The sequence below is a fragment of the Camelina sativa genome, chromosome 19 (genome assembly GCF_000633955.1).
Source record: "Camelina sativa cultivar DH55 chromosome 19, Cs, whole genome shotgun sequence".
Classification (NCBI taxonomy): domain Eukaryota; kingdom Viridiplantae; phylum Streptophyta; class Magnoliopsida; order Brassicales; family Brassicaceae; genus Camelina; species Camelina sativa.
Genome location: NC_025703.1, coordinates 10,230,709 through 10,248,992, shown reverse-complemented (window position 1 = coordinate 10,248,992; position 18,284 = coordinate 10,230,709). Strand labels below are relative to the sequence as shown.

Sequence of the window (18,284 nt, the reverse complement as noted above, 5' to 3'; positions counted from 1 at the left end):
GTCAAACTAGTTAATAAAATTTGTAGCCTTTTGAAATTTGGAAGCTGTGTCCAGTTCTCTCCCTAAATTGTTTAATGTCGCTGGTGGAGATTCGAACGCGGATTGATAGCGCTAAAATTTTGGACGCTTGGTAGATTTTGTTAGCGTTTGGGTCAAAGAGAATGACCAAAATACCCTTAACTTTATTTGGGAACCACAAAAAGAGACGAAACCAGTTCTCTCAGAGACCAACGCACCACCACCACCGTCTATGGCCAGGAGATAGCTTAAAAAGGTGTAACCCTTCGTTTCTCGTCTCTTGTACACATTTTGCTTCTACAATCGTTCTGAGTTTTGCGTTCGCTATAATGTTTGATTTTTTACTTTCTTCTTTCACTATTGAGAATCATCGAGGAGTGAATTTGTTTGAGTCCTTAGTATAAACGATAGAATTGAAATTAGTTACTGCTGATTGGCTTCCCATTTCCTTGTTTTAGATTTTAACGATTCCCAGGTAAATCGGCTTTGAGATCTTGATTAGATTTGTTTCAATCTAAATTATGGAATTCTTTGGGCTAGATATCGTTGAGTTCCTGATTTGATTTGATCTGATTCCCTTTGATTTTTCCATGTTTTGCTGATCATTTATTAGCTTAGATTATTATGGACTGATCACTTTACTCTTGTTACACAATCTGAGACTGATACTGATACTGTTGTTGCAAGTCACTGATGAAGACTACTGTAATCGTTCTTCACGGTCATGCATAGTAGTTGCTCTGGGTTCAGTTTTGGAATACCTTTCTCTTATATTCATAGAGTGATGGAACATCATTGCTACTGATTTCAACAATGTTCTGAAGTTTACTCATAACAGTTTAGGAAGTTGTCACATAAACAAAAAAACGTGCTTAGCTAGTAGAGATGATGAGTGACGGTTGGTGAAATAAACAGTTTTCAGATATTCCATGCACATTTCTTTTCTCTTTTGATATAATTTTCTCATTTGTTCATGTCTTTTTAACTCTGAATTGTTTAATTTCATTATAGGAGTTGGCCTGAAGCTTGAAAATATAAGACCAAGGTAGTAGTAGATTCCCAATATGGATATTTCTGATGAGGATTCTGCTGACAGTAGTTATATGCAAGCGGCGAATCGAAAAGATCAAGCGTTGGGGAAAACAGTTTGGATTCTTTAGAGTCTGAAGAGGATGATGATATGTCTGATGATTCTACAGATAATTCGGAAGAATCAAGCGATGAAGAAAACCTTTTGGAATATCAGACGAGCTCGATGATTCGTGATATGATTGATGATATGTATCGTGAGATGGTTCATGATATGTATGCTGATATGTATGATGATTTAACAAAAGATCTGGATGCAGCTCGTATCCCTTCCTTTAGCGCACTACAAACCTCCAAGAAGCAACTCTTTGAGCGCCCAGATGACAAGACTACGGTGCTTAATACAATGATGGTCCTCAATAATCTATCTGGTGTGAGGATGTGGTCGCCTTTATACCTTGCTTCCATGCGTCATATTCAGGCTGATGTTATTCACAGAGAGGCCTTCTTAGCATTTTCTGATTCGGAGGATAAGATTTGCTACTTAGAGTACAAGACTGGCAAAAAGAGAGATGAATGACTCTGTTACGATTCTGACTTTNTTCTTCACGGTCATGCATAGTAGTTGCTCTGGGTTCAGTTTTGGAATACCTTTCTCTTATATTCATAGAGTGATGGAACATCATTGCTACTGATTTCAACAATGTTCTGAAGTTTACTCATAACAGTTTAGGAAGTTGTCACATAAACAAAAAAACGTGCTTAGCTAGTAGAGATGATGAGTGACGGTTGGTGAAATAAACAGTTTTCAGATATTCCATGCACATTTCTTTTCTCTTTTGATATAATTTTCTCATTTGTTCATGTCTTTTTAACTCTGAATTGTTTAATTTCATTATAGGAGTTGGCCTGAAGCTTGAAAATATAAGACCAAGGTAGTAGTAGATTCCCAATATGGATATTTCTGATGAGGATTCTGCTGACAGTAGTTATATGCAAGCGGCGAATCGAAAAGATCAAGCGTTGGGGAAAACAGTTTGGATTCTTTAGAGTCTGAAGAGGATGATGATATGTCTGATGATTCTACAGATAATTCGGAAGAATCAAGCGATGAAGAAAACCTTTTGGAATATCAGACGAGCTCGATGATTCGTGATATGATTGATGATATGTATCGTGAGATGGTTCATGATATGTATGCTGATATGTATGATGATTTAACAAAAGATCTGGATGCAGCTCGTATCCCTTCCTTTAGCGCACTACAAACCTCCAAGAAGCAACTCTTTGAGCGCCCAGATGACAAGACTACGGTGCTTAATACAATGATGGTCCTCAATAATCTATCTGGTGTGAGGATGTGGTCGCCTTTATACCTTGCTTCCATGCGTCATATTCAGGCTGATGTTATTCACAGAGAGGCCTTCTTAGCATTTTCTGATTCGGAGGATAAGATTTGCTACTTAGAGTACAAGACTGGCAAAAAGAGAGATGAATGACTCTGTTACGATTCTGACTTTTGTTATGGCTCCTTGTGTATTACTTTTGCTTAGTAAAATGGTTACCTATTGAATGTGAAGATTTTCAGTTTGATTGATCTTGTAATGTACTCGGGAAAAAAAAACAATCAATCAAATGTGAATCACAAACTTCTGTCAATCAGTTTTTGACTTTTAGAAGTCTGCAAGAGGGATGCTTCAAAGAAGTAATGTAATTCTATTTGCTGTAATCTACAATTAACCAACATTTCTACCCACATGTGGGTTTTACGATCTTCTATTCTTTTTCACTTTTTGAAAATTTTCTCCTTTCTAAAGCAAAAGTAAAGAAAACATTTCAAGAGATGCAATGCAACAGCTTCAAGGCCAACCAAAGTCAATGCCGCTATTATCAACATCCCATGCTCCAAGACCGATCTCATCAAACAACTGATCATAACTCCAACTTGAGTATCCCAAGAAAAACCAGTAGTCACTCGGATTCAGCTCTCTTGATTTCAACTCTTGGATTCGATGGGCCACGGATTGATGATCTAGGAAATACACGCCTGGTGAGATCTCTTGGTGATTATGGTTTGTAGAAGAGTCTCGCTCTCGGGTCAGAGCTAAAAGGGGTATTCCTGGATCAACGACAGGACCTCCAAAATATAGAGGTGTTTCTTTCAAGAGCTCGGCTGTTTCGCCGAGGTCAGGGAATGATTTCCACCTCAACCGTTTGTTGAAGATTACACCCAGGAAACCGAATTCATGGCCTGCTTTTAGGATCAGAATCTTTGATTTAGAAAATGGTTGGGAGGCAGCTAGCTTTTCTGTAGCGACCAGGATTGTGCCGGTTTTCACTTGGGGAGCGGTTGTGAGTGAGTGCATTGGGGGAGATTGGGAATTGACCTGGTCATGATTTACCTCTCTTTCGACAGGCTCTCTATTCCTTAAAACGACCTCAACAAGTTTATCACCATCTGTCACTTTATTGTTTACCGCGGATGAAGACTGATCGAACATGTTCGAGTTTCTTCTTTCTTTTCCAGACAGAGTAGGAATGATTCCTGCCAGAGAAAGATTCATAACTTGCTTTGTTTAGGATCCAGATCAATACTAAGTATAAAAAGCCAAAAAACTTCCTCACAAAAATTCAAAAATATGATGTTTCCAGACCAGCTAAGGCTGAAAGAAACGAGTTACTACGATAAAACTAAGTCACAAGTTGCAAAGCATATTACGATTCTGCAGAACTATGTCCATTCAATTTTTCTTTTGGATGTTCAGACAGTACATGGTGTCTTTAGAGATAATATTCAGCATATCTGTATAAAACAAGTGAATCAGAATAGGATGCAGATTGTGACTTACTGAAAAACTCACGAGAGTTATTCGCATGGCGAGTTAGAAACTCTGTTATGTCAGTTACAGATGTCTCCCCTTCATACGGAATGACTTTGTTTCTCTCGGCTGGAAACAATATCAGAGAAGGATACACTTCCCTCTGCAACGTTAGAGATTCAGAAATGAGAATATGGTGTGCACAATTATAAGCTCTCAACAGTGGTTTCAGAGAAAGAACTGTTTGCATTGAGATAAAAGAAATAGCAATGCTGTGATGCAAATACTAGAAATAGAATCAATCAAACAAACCAGACTACAGTCAGGTAAGCTATCATGAAATGTACCTGATTGATCGATTTTAGGATTAAGCTGCAATCATTTAACGAGCAGTCCATTAAGTAGATACGGGGAAATTTTAGATTCTTGTCATTAGTTGGCGTCTCTGGTTCAGAACAGACAAAACAATAGGATAAGAGAATGAAGAAAAAGGTTGAAAACATGTCCATTTCACTTTCGGATAGAAAGATAGAGGAAAAAACTAGCTAACCAATATTACTTCCAATTTTTTTGTTGTCAACTATACAGATCCAATACCTGATTTGAAAAGCCCTTGATTGTTCCTGTATCCTCCTTGAGTTATCTCTTTATATTCTTTTAGTGACTGGTATACTTCACGTAGAACTAGCTCCATCCTCTGACAAAAGCCACACCAATTATTGCTGAAAAGGACCAAAACGTCTTGGCACAAAGGACATAGAGCCTTCTCTGCACTGGATTGATTCCATGCATGAACCATGTGGGAGAAAGTATTGACAGTGACACGGGGAATAGAATCCACCTCGTGAAAATCCAGATTAACAAAAGGTGGAACTGTAGCGTTTCTGGGCATTTCAATGGTAGATTCAGACCGTGTATAAGGTGATAGACGTCCATTGAGGTATCCATGGAGAAACTCAACCAGTGATGAATAGCTGAATCCTAACTCATGTTGAAGGACTGGAAGGACATAGTGCTGTTGTAAAGCAGGATTGACTATTACTGCTGATGGAATCTTAACATCACCAGTCAGAGCTCTAAGCAAGGCATAATTTGCGTCAGAGAAGAAAAATGAACCCGTGAAACTATTATGCACTGGATCTTCCTTCGGTTCCGAGTGCAATGATACGTTAATCTCTTCCTTAACATTGTCTGTTAAGTTAACCTCAGTCTTATCAGTTTCTGTAATTACTAATTGTTCAGTTCCGTCCGTTGAAACTTGGTCTTCATCACTGGGGGAGGAAGATTCACTTTCAAAGGATTTCATTTCATCTTTTCCTTCAGAACTCATAGTGACTCTGTTTTGCACATCTCCTTCTTTAGATTGAGGAGAAATTACACTAGAACCTTCTGCCAAAGATGAAGCTGTATCTTGTCTAGAGATAACTTCTGCTTGTGATGGTAATGCATCCATCACTTTTATGTGCACATCATCGGATAATAGACGGAAACCAACATCCTTAGCAATTGAGCCCAATTTACTTTCTCTTCTTCTGTGAAGAAGATTTGTCAGAATCTCCTGCAGGGAACTGCCTTCCATACCTGGACCTGGTGCTATAGTATCTAGGGCTACTTTTTTATCCCCATCCAAAATCATAAACGAGACTTTATTTTCTAACTTAATAGTTTTAAACTTTCGGACAGTTTTCGGAAGTGACACGGACCCTGACTCTTGAGCAGCCTGGCCAACGAAGTTCTCAGACTTAATATCATTCTTCCAGTTTTTTATGTCAGATAACTTATGCTGTGCAGCTACCTCTCTGAAAGTATCAAGTGCTTTCATACTCCTCCTCCTATCTTCCAAACACCCACTTGATCTATCCACAAAAAGAATTATCGACGGTTTACTTGCAGGGAAGGAAGATTCATGGTCCTGCCAGTCGTCCTCCAGCTACATGAAAAAAACAGAGAAGATTGATCTACGTAAGGCAAGATGAAATTTTTTTAAATGGACATAACTATATAATCTTAGTAGACATGAGGGTTTCGGGAGTATAGTAATCACTAAATAAAAAAAATCACTAAATCAATAAAATGAAGAGAAATGCAACTAAAGATCTACTGTTATAGATATGCAGTCACTGTTATACAAGATCAGTTTAACAAAGAATTCACTGCGTTGGTTTTGTCGGCTATGGAAGTTCAACTGCATAGAAAACAAGATAAAATCCCACTTCTTATCACACTACACTCTGACAGATAAAATAACAAATTAAAATATAATACAAATATCTAGATTCCTAAACGGAAACAAGTTAGATATGTCACATCATGGTCTTGTTGCAACATCTCGTCCGAAGTGGAGTACTCTAAAGTCTAAACAGGGCATGAGCACCACTTTTTTCTTTGAAATTAAATTTCAGGAAGTTTAAGTTACGAACGGTGATACCCAATAAATATACAACAAGACAAGATCCCACTTAACAAACTACACACTCATTTAGCTACAGCTATTTCTTCTCAAAGAACAGGTAATGAATATGCAAAATTACTAAACCTAGAGACATAAAGAGACGATACCTCTGTGACTATTGGATTTTCCATCTCTAAGAATCTCGAAATGTCGTCCCCAGCCTTGAGAATCTTTGAGCAATGTGGACATCCTGCCAGCTGAATGATCGCTGCCCATGAATCAGATTCTCCAATATTAAACGATGAAGCCAATGATTTTTCTGTGATCAGACCAAATTTTTGCCTTTCAGGAGGAAGAGAAAAATCTTTTGTGGTGGCAATCAATCTTGAGAGGAATGAACTAAATTGCTTGAACTGTTCACGGTTACATGTCTGTCCAAAATCCAGATTTACCCTGCCATTTTCCTGCAAAGCAGCAGTATCATTGACATAGCTAAAATCCTCAAGCCAAGGAACTCTACCAAATCCAGTTTGGAGTCCACACATATTGTTCCATTCTGCATAGCCTGTTTCCAGGGTGCAAAGAAAATTAACATAATGGAAACAATGCACCTAGTAGAACATATCAACATCATCTAGACATGAAGTGAGAATCTACCAGCCACCTTCTGGTTATTTTTTCCACTGAGCTTTAGCACTTGATCAGTTTTTACGTTTTTGGAGAAGCTTCCTGCAGAGTAATGATCAGAATGTCTACGTATTAGCCAAACATTCCAAATTTTCGACATATAAAACTAAAATATGCCTACACTATAATAGTGGCCATGACATGACATCTTGTAAAGCGTTTAAGAAAATCAAATGCAATATTGGGCATTTCTTTTTCACAAGAGTAGTCTAGTTAGATTTCATACCACGGGATGCAACATGGGAGAAACTAATATCTCTTGGTAAGATTCGTAATTAACAAGACCGAAAAGAAATGCACATTTACTAGGATTTGATATATTAGATGAAGATGTTTTCTGGTTAAACTCTATAAACTTCACTAACCCTAGCGAATTACTAGCCTAATCTATTAGGAGATCTACAGAAATCAAACCATAAAACAAACAAATATGATAGGAACATAAATAATCTCACAAGATCAGGATTATCCCTCGTCATGTAAGAGCCAGCAACAGCAGATCAACTCACCCTGCCAAAGGTTATCTTCGGTTACATTCTTCTTTAACTCAGACAGCAGTGTAGTAGTCCATCCGCAAAATTCGAACAGAAGTAAAGCCTTGTCAGATGATTCAAGGAAATCTTTCAAACTCTCTGGAGACTTCAAATGTTTGAGAGGGAGTTCTTGGGGAGTAGATGTCAGATAAGGACGAATAGAGGACAATATATTTGAGGCTCGGAGTTTCCCAAGATAGTTGTAAGGCACACTATTGTGGTAGTACAAAACTGTTATTCCGTTGGCAGCACCAATGGCTTGTGCAAGCACCTTTTCTGAGTTTCTGTATACAACCATTAACTTCAACAAGCCAAACTCCTCTGAACTCTGAACCAACTGAGTAATTTCATTCTTCAGAGATTTGGACTCACCACACCCTATGAATCAGCAATGAAACCAATCAGGAAAAACAAATAAGGCAATCAAAAAACCCAAGCAAGTGACAAATTCAGCCTATCAATCCGTTCAGACTCATCCCAGTTACATTTAGACGCAAACTATACATTTGAAAGAGAAGGAGAGAGAGAGAGAGGGAGAGAGAGTACATGGAGTGGTGACGAAGAGGAGGACGTGAGGGTGGAGACGGATCTGAGAAGAGAAGTTGTGCTCCGTGAGTATCTCCCATTCGCCATGGCAGGTTGAAGGGGGAATAACGGATACAAAGGCGAGGAAGAGAAGGAGGAGGAGCGCCGGCGTTATCATCGGAAAAAAACGCTCGCTCGCTCGCTCTCTCGTCGCGTCGTTGTCTTCTTCCTTCTTTCTGAACGTCGGCGTTCCGATCCCGATTCTCTTCTGATTGGTTCGGTTTAGATTGATCAAAAATTATTTGAGAAGTTTCGCATTTAACCGGTTCGGTCGAGGATAATTTCCTTTTTATTTTTCTCCTGCCACGTCGAAATTCAAAATTACTTCAACTTAATAAAAAAAAAATATCCAAAGAAATATTATGCTAAGTGCAACTAACACAAAACGGCCACTTCGATTATATACAATGTTCTTCCTAATGTAATCCTCAAACTTTACATGTAGAGTTGTAGACTCAGGCTTAATTAGGCCAAGTTTCGGAATTCTCCTTCTTCTCCAACCATTACTACTACATCGGCGAAGGTAATATGTAATGTCAAATGTGCTATACTAGTAGTAGTTTAGGATAAGATTGTGTCTATATTTCTTAGGAGATATATATAACTTGTATATATCTTTCATCTACTTCAACGCTAGCTAGCTCCATCAATCTTGTTTGGCAGAGCTGTTAACGAACCTTGAGACACACAATGACGGATATCATTTAATTTGGAAATACACTTTTGAAGCTTTAATTTCGTCTGAACATAGTTGTGCCACTGATGGTGACCGATGCTCAAGGAGATTATAGACGACCGATCATATAGGTTGTAATCCTACTTCTATGTCACAACTAATTACAAATTTTATAGCTAGAAAAAAATTCATATGAAAATTTCGGTAAGATTAAGAAGATTAAAAATGAATAAAATCTAGAAAGGACCGCTCTCATCAGGCTTAAGCTGTCTCGAGTCTCTCACACATGTCGAGGATCTCAATGGTAAAAGAACCATTTCACGTGGTCATGCGTTAATTTACATATGTATTGTTAATTTATAATGTTAATTGTTACAGAAAGAATCCACATTCTATAGTGACCACTTAAAGAAATCCAAAAACAAAAACACACACCACAAAATAGAACTCAGTAGTGATTTGGTTTTTGGAAGTTCAAATAATCAGCATGGAAAAAGTAAAGGTACCAGTTCACGAGCATCCTTTGATACGTTTTACTGGCTTTGCTTTAAAATTGTGTAGAGGGTGCGGCTCGAGAGATGATTACATTTACGGAGGTTACCGATGCAATGAGTTGGGGTGTGAATCCGTGTTTCATAAAGACTGTGCCGAGTCTTTACCAGATATCAACCACTCCTCTCATCCCGACCATCCTCTCAAGCTGATGGTCCCAAGTTTGAAACTATCTAGTTGTAGTGTATGTCCGGCTAAGTTCAGTGTTGGTTATTGCTGTTCAATATGTGATTTCAAGTTGGATTTGGATTGCGCTAAGAGACCTCCCACGGTTGTTATCCTTGAAAGGTACAATGTGCACCAACATCCACTTACATAATGTTATGGACTTGACCTTGGTCATCCTATGCACATTAGAAAGTGTAGAGTGTGTGACACTATACTATTTCGTGGAAAACGATATTATAGATGTTATCAGTGCAATTTGGGTTACCATCCGGAATGTGTGGAGTTTTATCCAGAAGCATACCACACTTCCCACCCCAAACACCCACTCAAGCTCCTTACATGTGAAACTTTATACAAGACTTCCCAACCCAAAGACCCACTCAAGCTCCTTACATATGAAGCTCCTGATTACGCTGACAAGAAGTGCCTTCTTTGTGGGACGCCCTTTTATGGACGACTTCACCACTGTGATGTTAGTAACTTCAGCATATGCACTCGGTGTATGAGCAATCCACCACCACTAGGTGTTTTAAGCTTAAGGACCCATGAAAATCAACTTTATCTTGTTCCAAGATGTATTGATTTCACTTGCAATGCTTGTGGGACACTAGGTGACCGGAGCCCGTATTTTTGCCTTCAATGCAATTTCATGATTCATTGGGAATGTATCGATTTGCCCCGCGTTATAAACATCAACCGCCACGATCATCGCATCTCAAACACAAGTCGCCTTGGTTATGGAAAGTGGAAATGTGGAGTTTGTCGTAAAAAGGTTGATGGTTTCTACGGGGCCTATTCTTGTTCCAAGTGTTCGAACTATGTTGTTCATTCAAGATGTGCAACGAGAAACGATGTATGGGACATGATCGAACTAGAAGGGACACCGGAGCCTGAGGAAGTTGCGCCATTTGAGGTGATTGATGATAACACGATAAAACATTTTAGCCATGATCATAACTTATGAATCAACAAGGATGTGGTCGTGGATGGGAGGAGTCTACATGAAAACACTCTTTGTCGAGCATGTGTCTTTCAGATTTGTTCAGAACCGTTCTACAGTTGTGAGCAGTGTGATTTCATTCCCCACCAAAAATGTGCTAACCTTCCTCGGAAGAAACGGCATGTGAGCCACAACCAACCATTCACACTAGACGTGAATTCTGAATCCGAGGTTTATATGTGTGATCTTTGTCTTCAAAAATCCAGTGGTTTCAGGTACGTGTGTCAATCATATAATATAGACGTACAATGCGGTTCAATTTCAGAACCATTTGGGCACGATAGCCATCCACATCCATTATACTACTCGGAAGGTATCAACAAGTGTGACTATAGTTTGGATTTCGATTGTGCTCTTACACCGGAAAAGGTAATGAGGCATAGGTACGACGATCATCCTCTCTTCTTGTCTTATGGTGAAAGCAGTGTAGATGGAGACTATTGGTGTGAAGCATGTGAAAAAAAAGTAAATCCTAAAAACTGGTTTTACACATGTAATGATTGTGGGGTCATACTGCATATTTCCTGCGTTTTGGGAGAGTTGACCTATATTAAGCCAGGCACAATATTATCCAGATGGAACAACGAAGTAGCGGTACCCAACACGTCTGTTTGTAGAAATCTTTGCACCGCGTGTAAATCTCGATGCAAGCTTCCTTCCAATCTTCAGACTTCCACTAGGTCCGGAGTTGTTATATGCAAGTGTGCTTCGTATTGTTTCCCAAGAACCTCTTCAGATTGATAAGGCATGTTTTAATGAATAAAAGCTTTGTTTCTTTGTTCATTCACGATCATTACCCATCCTTCCAACTAGAAAAGACTTTTGGTTTCAAAAATCCAGCATCAACTAGAAGAACTCCTTGGTCATGTCTCTGACTTTGAAGTTTGACAGAGTCGCATTGTACCATTGTTATCAGCCTTCTCAAAACCAATAATATCACTCCGTAAATTCACTTAACCATTTGCTACTCTACTTCGTATCCAACACTTGGCAAATGCTATTCTGATTATAACCTTATTGTATATACGCAGTAGCAAATGTAAGAGTTACATATGGATTGACAAATGCTGAGGATCCCCTCCAAAATCAAATAACAAAGAAACAAAGAGTGGGCTTAAAAAAAAAAACACAACTGGTGAGAGTAAAGTTACCATTCGACTGCTCTTGTTTTCCAGGAGAATGCAGATACAGATAGCCTTCATCTCATACAGCTCTCTAGTTGTCCTCAAAACTCAAAGCTGCAAGAAACGAATGGGTGTGACATTTAACTATGATCTAATCTCTGCTTCCCCCATAAATGAATTCTTCCTAACTGATCCGATACAAGAGACTCTCATCACCATGACGGGTCATTCTGCTCACTCGGAAGTTTCTGTAACTGAATGTTTGGAACCAACATCTTCGTCTTCTGCAAGTTGGGAACTAGGATTGTCACCTTTTCTCTCAGTACTTTGCTTCATTAAATCAATGTCCTGGGCATCTGATTCTCCTTGCACCTTGGGATCACGTTCTTCATCCTTTCCTTGTACCAACATTGCGTCGTATTCTTCTTGTTTTACATCTGACAGCTTATCAACATCTCCCCCTTCACCCTGTAGAGCTCGAATCAAATCATCAACACTGCTGTCAGTTTCCCTTTTCATTTGAACATTTGAAGTCGATGTTGTATGATCCTCAGATTCCTTAGACATATCAAAACCGGACAACGCTTGCAATGGTGAACTGGATGGAGCTAAAGATGTTGCATCACCCAATCCTTTGGCAAGGCACACATATTTTAAAACAAGCTGTTTATAATTATCTAACAAGCCTTCAACATCTCCTATTCTCAGATCACCAGCACTGGCAAATATGTAAGGATATTCTTGAAAGATTTTGCTTGCCTCGGTATCCTTCAGAAGCGCCGCACCTTTATTTTCCAGATCTGAAATGGATTCAGCTTTCTTAATTGGTATCTCACTGTTTGGATTCAGTATTTCGTTGGCCCCAGAAAGACTATCAGACGATTTTGATTGGGAGAGATTGTTTTCCCTGTTGGGATTCTGCATTTGAGTTTTCTGAAGAGTGGACTCATCACGAGGGGGTGGTGCTGTGCCGTGGCCAGTTTGATAAGACTGGCTGCCCATACCAGAAATTCGTACCCGTGCAGATTCCATGTTCTTTTCAAACTCAGCTTCATCCATTGAAAGGGATTTTGCATCAATATTGGAGATGAAGGACTCTGCAGAGAGTATGTTCGTGAAGAAGTACGCAGCTTCACCAACAAGTTTAGATTCGCGCCTATATCTTTGTATATACAACAGGTTTGAGTGAAGTTGTGGAGGGTTAGCCTGAGAAAAGAAAGTATAGAATGAGCACAAGTAGAAAGCTGCACAATCCAAACATAAACATGCGCAATCAGAATCCAGTATGCATAAATTGTTTAATCTTTCAAATATTTTTCTCCATACCTTTATTGTAACATAAATCAATACAGGAAGAAATTCATCCGCTCCAGGTGCATTCCCATTTGAGGCAATTGAAGCATTTAGCAGTAAGTTATTTATCACTTTGCAACAATTAAGGACACACACAAGCTTATCACGAGGAGCTTTGTACATGTTTATCTTCTGGAGCTCCTTTTGAGCTAGCTGCCGAAAGGAGAGGAGAGATGACAAGTAAGAAACATTATCAAAAAGGGGGAAAAGTACTGCAAGCTAGCTTTTGACTAGTTTGGCTTACCAGCCATGAAGATTCATTTTGAAAAGTTGGTTGTATATCCAAACTTTCAGGAGAAATGAATTGTTGAACGAGTGACATCTTCTGAAAGAGTTTCTCATCAGCGATAACATCTTCAGTGTTTGAAGCAAAAACCCGCGTAAACAGCTTTGTCATGACATACTTCTCTAGGCCCTGTGTAAACAAAAAGGAGCAATGGTTAAGGCACAAAGATGCAAACAAGTCACAGAGCGAAAGAGAATACTACTGATTGATACTCACATCTCCGGCACTGTCTAATTCCTCCTCAGAACAACCAGACCAAAGTGGATGAGCCCTGAAAGCAGCCTCCATCTTGGAAAAGAACTCCTGAACCATAGCACAATCCATCTCTGGATCTGGTGCATTGTTGGAGAATGAAACAATGAAACTGCAACATAAACTGACAACATGTTTAATGAAGTTGAAAAAAGAAGTAATGTAAAACTACAAAACATCCTCAACCACGCATTATCCATATGCTAGATAAATAAACTCCTTCAGTATAGCTTTCAATAATTAGAGCCTACTAAAAAGATCCAATTGCCCTCAAATGAAGAAGAGACAACCAAAATAATAAACTAAGATCTAAGCTTCAGAAATTGAAATCACAAGAAACATATGCTTTAGCAAATCACGTTAATTTTATAACAAATCATCATCATCTAGCTAACATGCATCATCACCAAGTGCAAATTAACCTAAAAACGCAAAAAATATGGACATCTACTAAAAGCTAAGGTGGATCTGCATCGAAGAAAGGGGACCTTTTAATGGATTTGACGAAATCTCCAGCGGAAGGTTTGCGCATACGTTCGAGAAAATCATGAAGGCCCAAGAAGGCGTCCGTGTTCTCCATCGCCGATCACCCGAATTAATCTCCGACGATTGACCAGCGACAACAGTGGGAAAGATGAACTAGAGAGAGTCTCGAGTTCCGTATCGCGCTGACAAAACTACGAACAAAAACGACCGTCGTTTTATGTGCATCTACTTCCGGTTCAATTGGCGAAATTGGTTCGGTATGAACCGTTTAAACCATCAAAACCAGCTGATGGTTATTGGAATCCTGATTTTTTTTATATAATTTCCATTTTTTTGGTGGAATTCTCTGATGTTATTATATATAACCTAAACCAACCAAGCACGGACAAGACGAGAACGAGACTTGGACCAGAGAGAAGCAGAATCTTTCTCAATTGGAGGAGCGCGTGGTTTTGATCTCAGGTGGGATTCTTTCCGATCGGTGAATTTTGGGCACCTCGTAGATGTCGCGGAGAAATAAGCGTCCTCCTCCCCCTGGCCATGTAGTTGTCCGTAATCGTTTTGTGATTTACCCTGAAATCACGTTACCTGATCCGAAATCTATCTCTACAGACTCGGAGTTAGTGTTGAGCTACCTTAATTTCAATAAGTTTTGGAGGAACTCGACCTATCACCTAGGCGATGTTGTTCCTAAGACAGAGAATGCTAGTTTGGACATTGAGAGGTATTATTCAGACACGTTGAAGCCCAAGAAGAGCAAGTCTTCTTCTTTCTATGATTACCTTATTCTTAGACCTGATAACTTTCCTAAAGAACTTCTCGGAGACACTCCAAGACAACGGCCTGTCAAGAGAGCTAAGTGGAGGCAAGATCTGCAGAAATTGGATGTTCTTGAAGAGCTTGAAGCTCGGTATCTTAAGGCTCAGGGAGAGGAAGAGAAAGAAGAAGATCTTAAGGCTCAGGGCGAGGAAGAAAAAGAAGAAGAAGAAGATGATGATGAAGAAGAGGAGGAATCACAAGGTGAAGAAGAATCTGATCATGGAGATTACGATCATAATCAAGACTTTGATGATGACGAAGACGATTATAATCAGGCGGATGGTAAAAACTCTTCCAAGGATGATAATTGGTTTTACTAGTTTTGCGTTTATGATAGATTACTTGAAAAGCTTGCTTTCGTTTTACAATTAATCCAAAGTTTTACAAAAAAAATTAAGAAACATGAACCATTTTTTCAACTGTCGACCAAAAAAGTCTTACAAGTAAATGATACTCGAGAGATTTTGACTCGCAATCAAAACGTCACAATCGATTACGAGGAAAAGAAAAACCATACGGTGCAAACCTAACCTTAAATCGCTTCTCAAGCCATTAAACATTTACCACATGTGAGTTTTTAAGTGTTCAAAAGAGCCAACAAAAAAACTCAAAAAAAAAACATCAAAGGGGGTAGTAGGAGGTATTGAGTGAATCACACCATAAAATAGCGCAATAATTTGACAGAAGCTTTGAACAACACTTTCTCATCCCAGACACTTCCCGCTGAAAGCACAAAAATCTCAGAGACAAGGTCTTCTAGATGAGATCAGCTACATTCATTGGCATCTCATCAATCTGGGTACTGTAGTACTGCTCAATGTCTCGGAGGATCTTGATATCGTCGCTTTTAACAAAGTTGATTGCAACACCCTAAAATGATAACCATCAGGTTGGTTAAAGATATATACATTTAGTATCTCCGGGCAAAGAAATCTAGTTCAGAAGTGTGTGCGCTATGTCAACAGTAAACAAACAACGCAAATACTATAAATTACATACCTTACGCCCAAAACGACCAGACCGACCAATGCGATGGATGTAGAGCTCACGGTTGTTGGGGAGATCATAATTGATGACAAGAGAAACCTGATAAAAGAAAGATTCTCATGTCAATTCAACTATATCATAAGAATATGTCACATATTCTGAGACCTTTAGTAACAGAAATTGACATTTTTTTCTTCGTGCATTGTTATTTACACATGATATAGCGGATAAGTAATGACTTACTTGCTGCACATCAATCCCACGTGCCCATACATCTGTTGTGATCAAAACACGACTGTCACCTGACCGAAACTGATTCATGATCTCGTCTCTCTCCTTCTGAGGCATGTCCCCGTGCATTGATGAGACTGTGAAGTTGTTACTTCTCATTTTCTCACTTAGCCATTCCACCTATAACAAATACAGAGATAGAGTTAATAATATTGAAAAGAAACCGTAATTTAAGAAGTAAACCCTAGTCAAAGAAGTCCAAAAAGCATCAGGATTGGTATACAGCATCACAAGATAGACTAGGATGCCAAATAATCTACTAGATATCTGCAGATGAGTACAGATTGCAAGTACTCTTGAGCAGTGGAGTTGTATTGTTAGTTTCTTTTAGGAATAAGCATCAGGAATGGTATACAGCATCACACAATATATTAGGAGGCCAAATAATGTACTAGATATTTGCAGGTGGGTACAGATTGCAAGTACTCTTGAGAAATGGAGTTGTATTGCTAATTTCTTTTAGGAATAAACACCTACATATTCACAGAAATGTATAAAATTTTGAGCATTTATGAGGTTGCAAATAAAGTTAAGATAACAGCGCTAGGAGCTTAATTTTAACAAAATTAAAATACTAGATCAGCTAAAACGTTTAAAATAGGTACCATAGCATAGCTTAGGATGAGAACCAGAATTACCTTTCGTTTTGTATTGCAGAAGATAACAGCTTGAGTGATAGTAAGTGTGTCATAAAGATCACAGAGTGTATCAAACTTCCACTCCTCCTTCTCAACAGCAACAAAAAATTGTTTGATTCCCTGAAAAGATTTTACAAAAGTTAGCCAGTGAAGAGTATGAATTTGACCCTACTGTAGACTATAACTATCAAAGAGCACACAGAAGCAGAAACATACTTCAAGAGTCAACTCATCACGCTTCACAAGTATCTTCACTGGCTCTGTCATAAACTTGGATGTCATCTCCAAAATCTCGTGAGGAAGAGTTGCAGACACCAAGCAAACCTATAAACAAACGTATTAGAATTGAATTATCATAGAATGGAAGATTTTTAACACATGAAAATCCTATCAATCCAATGACATAACAGCTAAAAAATACGAGTTAGCCAGCAAATAAATTTTAGTAGCGAAATTGCACCTGAAGATCGGGTGGAAGATATCTGTAAACATCATAGATTTGGTCCTTGAACCCTCTGCTCAGCATTTCATCAGACTCATCAAGAATCAGCAGTTTAATAGCTCTGGTTCGTAGACTTCTCCTCTTAATCATGTCACAGACACGACCAGGTGTCCCAGACACAACATGGACACCATGCTCCAGCTTCCTGATGTCTTCTCCAACGCTCTTCCCACCGATGCATGCATGTGCCTGAATATTAGCATGTAATCCGATTGTTTGTATCGTCTTCTCTGTTTGTGTAGCCAGCTCTCTTGTCGGAGATAATATCAAGGCCTGAACCCTGCAGTCATCAGAGATACCAAATCGATAATTAAAACCTTTACAAAATATCTTGCAGCTTGAAATAAAGTATCATCCAATCACTCTAATAGAAAAGCCAGAACCAACCAACCAAAAATTGATAAGAAACAAAACCTAAAAATGCAAATCCGAGCATAAGGGGTCGAGAAAATGAACAATCCGAGTAAAGCAAGTAAATTTCAAATTTTGAAATTAGGGTTTCGCCAGCGAAATGGAACAGAGAAACATACTCTCTAGAGGAAGTGTCAACGACTTGGCAAACGGAGAGAGCAATCATAGATGTCTTCCCAGTACCAGACTGAGCTTGAGCAATAACATCTCGCCCTTGAAGAATCGGCATAACCGCCCTCTGCTGGATCGCAGAAGGCTTCTCGAAACCGTATTCGTAAACACCGCGAAGCACATCTTCCTTAATACCCATATCATTGAAGCTCGTGATGGGCTCGATCCCTTCCGTCGTCTCGAATACCAACTTATCGTCATCCATCGGTCCACCGCCTCTTCTACCACCACCTCCACGGCCAGGATTCGCTGTCGCCATAAGCCTCTCCGTGTAGATTTTGTTTTCTCTCTCCTAGGGTTTTCGTTTCGATTGATTTTTTTCCCCAAACGCTTCTTTTCTCTCTCCCTTGTTCGAGATAAGCGCGGCTTTAACTGAGGGGTACGATTGTAAAATCCGATAATTTTTAGGGCTTTTTATCTAAACCGACTCTAAATGTTTAATGGGCCTGTAAAGTTTCGGCCCATATCCATATGATTAGCAATTCTGCGTCAAAACGACATAACT

The 18,284-nt window shown here is 39.1% G+C and overlaps 5 protein-coding genes and 2 pseudogenes across 10 annotated transcripts; 4 read left to right on the top strand and 3 right to left on the bottom strand.

The window, feature by feature from the left end:
- On the top strand, positions 904-2,816 carry LOC104767659. The gene is made up of 4 exons (XM_010491652.2): positions 904-916; positions 1,030-1,031; positions 1,118-1,645; positions 2,565-2,816. The coding sequence occupies exons 1-3, from the start codon at positions 904-906 to the stop codon at positions 1,625-1,627; spliced, it is 525 nt and encodes a 174-aa protein (XP_010489954.1). The 3' UTR covers positions 1,628-1,645; positions 2,565-2,816.
- LOC104765845 lies at positions 1,664-2,816 on the top strand (annotated as a pseudogene).
- LOC104765847 lies at positions 2,688-8,272 on the bottom strand. Of its 6 annotated transcripts, none has more exons than XM_010489617.2 (8): positions 8,025-8,272; positions 7,455-7,856; positions 6,916-6,987; positions 6,426-6,823; positions 4,464-5,796; positions 4,214-4,311; positions 3,897-4,029; positions 2,688-3,592 (listed from the first exon to the last, which is right to left on the bottom strand). In XM_010489617.2, exons 1-8 carry the CDS (start codon positions 8,179-8,181, stop codon positions 2,907-2,909), a joined length of 3,279 nt encoding a protein of 1,092 aa, XP_010487919.1. In that variant the 5' UTR covers positions 8,182-8,272; the 3' UTR covers positions 2,688-2,906. The 6 variants fall into 6 exon arrangements, with proteins under 6 accessions (XP_010487919.1, XP_019096883.1, XP_010487920.1 ...); XM_019241338.1 differs by having other exon boundaries at positions 3,909-4,029; XM_010489618.2 differs by having other exon boundaries at positions 6,426-6,722; positions 6,923-6,987.
- On the top strand, positions 9,227-11,200 carry LOC104767658 (annotated as a pseudogene).
- Positions 11,447-14,151, bottom strand: LOC104765844 (vacuolar protein sorting-associated protein 9A). The gene is made up of 5 exons (XM_010489616.2): positions 13,963-14,151; positions 13,439-13,586; positions 13,181-13,351; positions 12,910-13,089; positions 11,447-12,789 (listed from the first exon to the last, which is right to left on the bottom strand). The coding sequence occupies exons 1-5, from the start codon at positions 14,052-14,054 to the stop codon at positions 11,818-11,820; spliced, it is 1,563 nt and encodes a 520-aa protein (XP_010487918.1). The 5' UTR covers positions 14,055-14,151; the 3' UTR covers positions 11,447-11,817.
- Positions 14,315-15,190, top strand: LOC104765842 (glutamic acid-rich protein-like). Its single transcript, XM_010489614.2, has one exon. The coding sequence runs from the start codon at positions 14,464-14,466 to the stop codon at positions 15,097-15,099; it is 636 nt and encodes a 211-aa protein (XP_010487916.1). The 5' UTR covers positions 14,315-14,463; the 3' UTR covers positions 15,100-15,190.
- LOC104765843 (DEAD-box ATP-dependent RNA helicase 2) lies at positions 15,173-18,114 on the bottom strand. Its single transcript, XM_010489615.2, has 7 exons — positions 17,728-18,114; positions 17,156-17,477; positions 16,912-17,019; positions 16,696-16,815; positions 16,010-16,177; positions 15,779-15,865; positions 15,173-15,649 (listed from the first exon to the last, which is right to left on the bottom strand). The coding sequence occupies exons 1-7, from the start codon at positions 18,036-18,038 to the stop codon at positions 15,536-15,538; spliced, it is 1,230 nt and encodes a 409-aa protein (XP_010487917.1). The 5' UTR covers positions 18,039-18,114; the 3' UTR covers positions 15,173-15,535.

Bases quoted from the DNA above. Each gene is read 5' to 3' on its own strand.
- LOC104765847 (XM_010489617.2), bottom strand. From the start codon at position 8,181: ATGATAACGCCGGCGCTCCTCCTCCTTCTCTTCCTCGCCTTTGTATCC. The intron at 4,030-4,213 runs GTACATTTCATG...CTAACGTTGCAG, and splicing joins TCCTAAAATCGATCAATCAG to AGGGAAGTGTATCCTTCTCT. The intron at 3,593-3,896 runs GTAAGTCACAAT...TTTCTCTGGCAG, and splicing joins TAACTCTCGTGAGTTTTTCA to GAATCATTCCTACTCTGTCT.
- LOC104765844 (XM_010489616.2), bottom strand. From the start codon at position 14,054: ATGGAGAACACGGACGCCTTCTTGGGCCTTCATGATTTTCTCGAACGT. The intron at 13,352-13,438 runs GTGAGTATCAAT...TTGTTTACACAG, and splicing joins AATTAGACAGTGCCGGAGAT to GGCCTAGAGAAGTATGTCAT. The intron at 13,090-13,180 runs GTAAGCCAAACT...TCCTTTCGGCAG, and splicing joins AAAATGAATCTTCATGGCTG to CTAGCTCAAAAGGAGCTCCA.
- LOC104765842 (XM_010489614.2), top strand. From the start codon at position 14,464: ATGTCGCGGAGAAATAAGCGTCCTCCTCCCCCTGGCCATGTAGTTGTC.
- LOC104765843 (XM_010489615.2), bottom strand. From the start codon at position 18,038: ATGGCGACAGCGAATCCTGGCCGTGGAGGTGGTGGTAGAAGAGGCGGT. The intron at 16,816-16,911 runs GTATGTTTCTGC...AAATCTTTTCAG, and splicing joins GTGATGAGTTGACTCTTGAA to GGAATCAAACAATTTTTTGT. The intron at 15,866-16,009 runs GTAAGTCATTAC...TTCTTTTATCAG, and splicing joins GTGGGATTGATGTGCAGCAA to GTTTCTCTTGTCATCAATTA.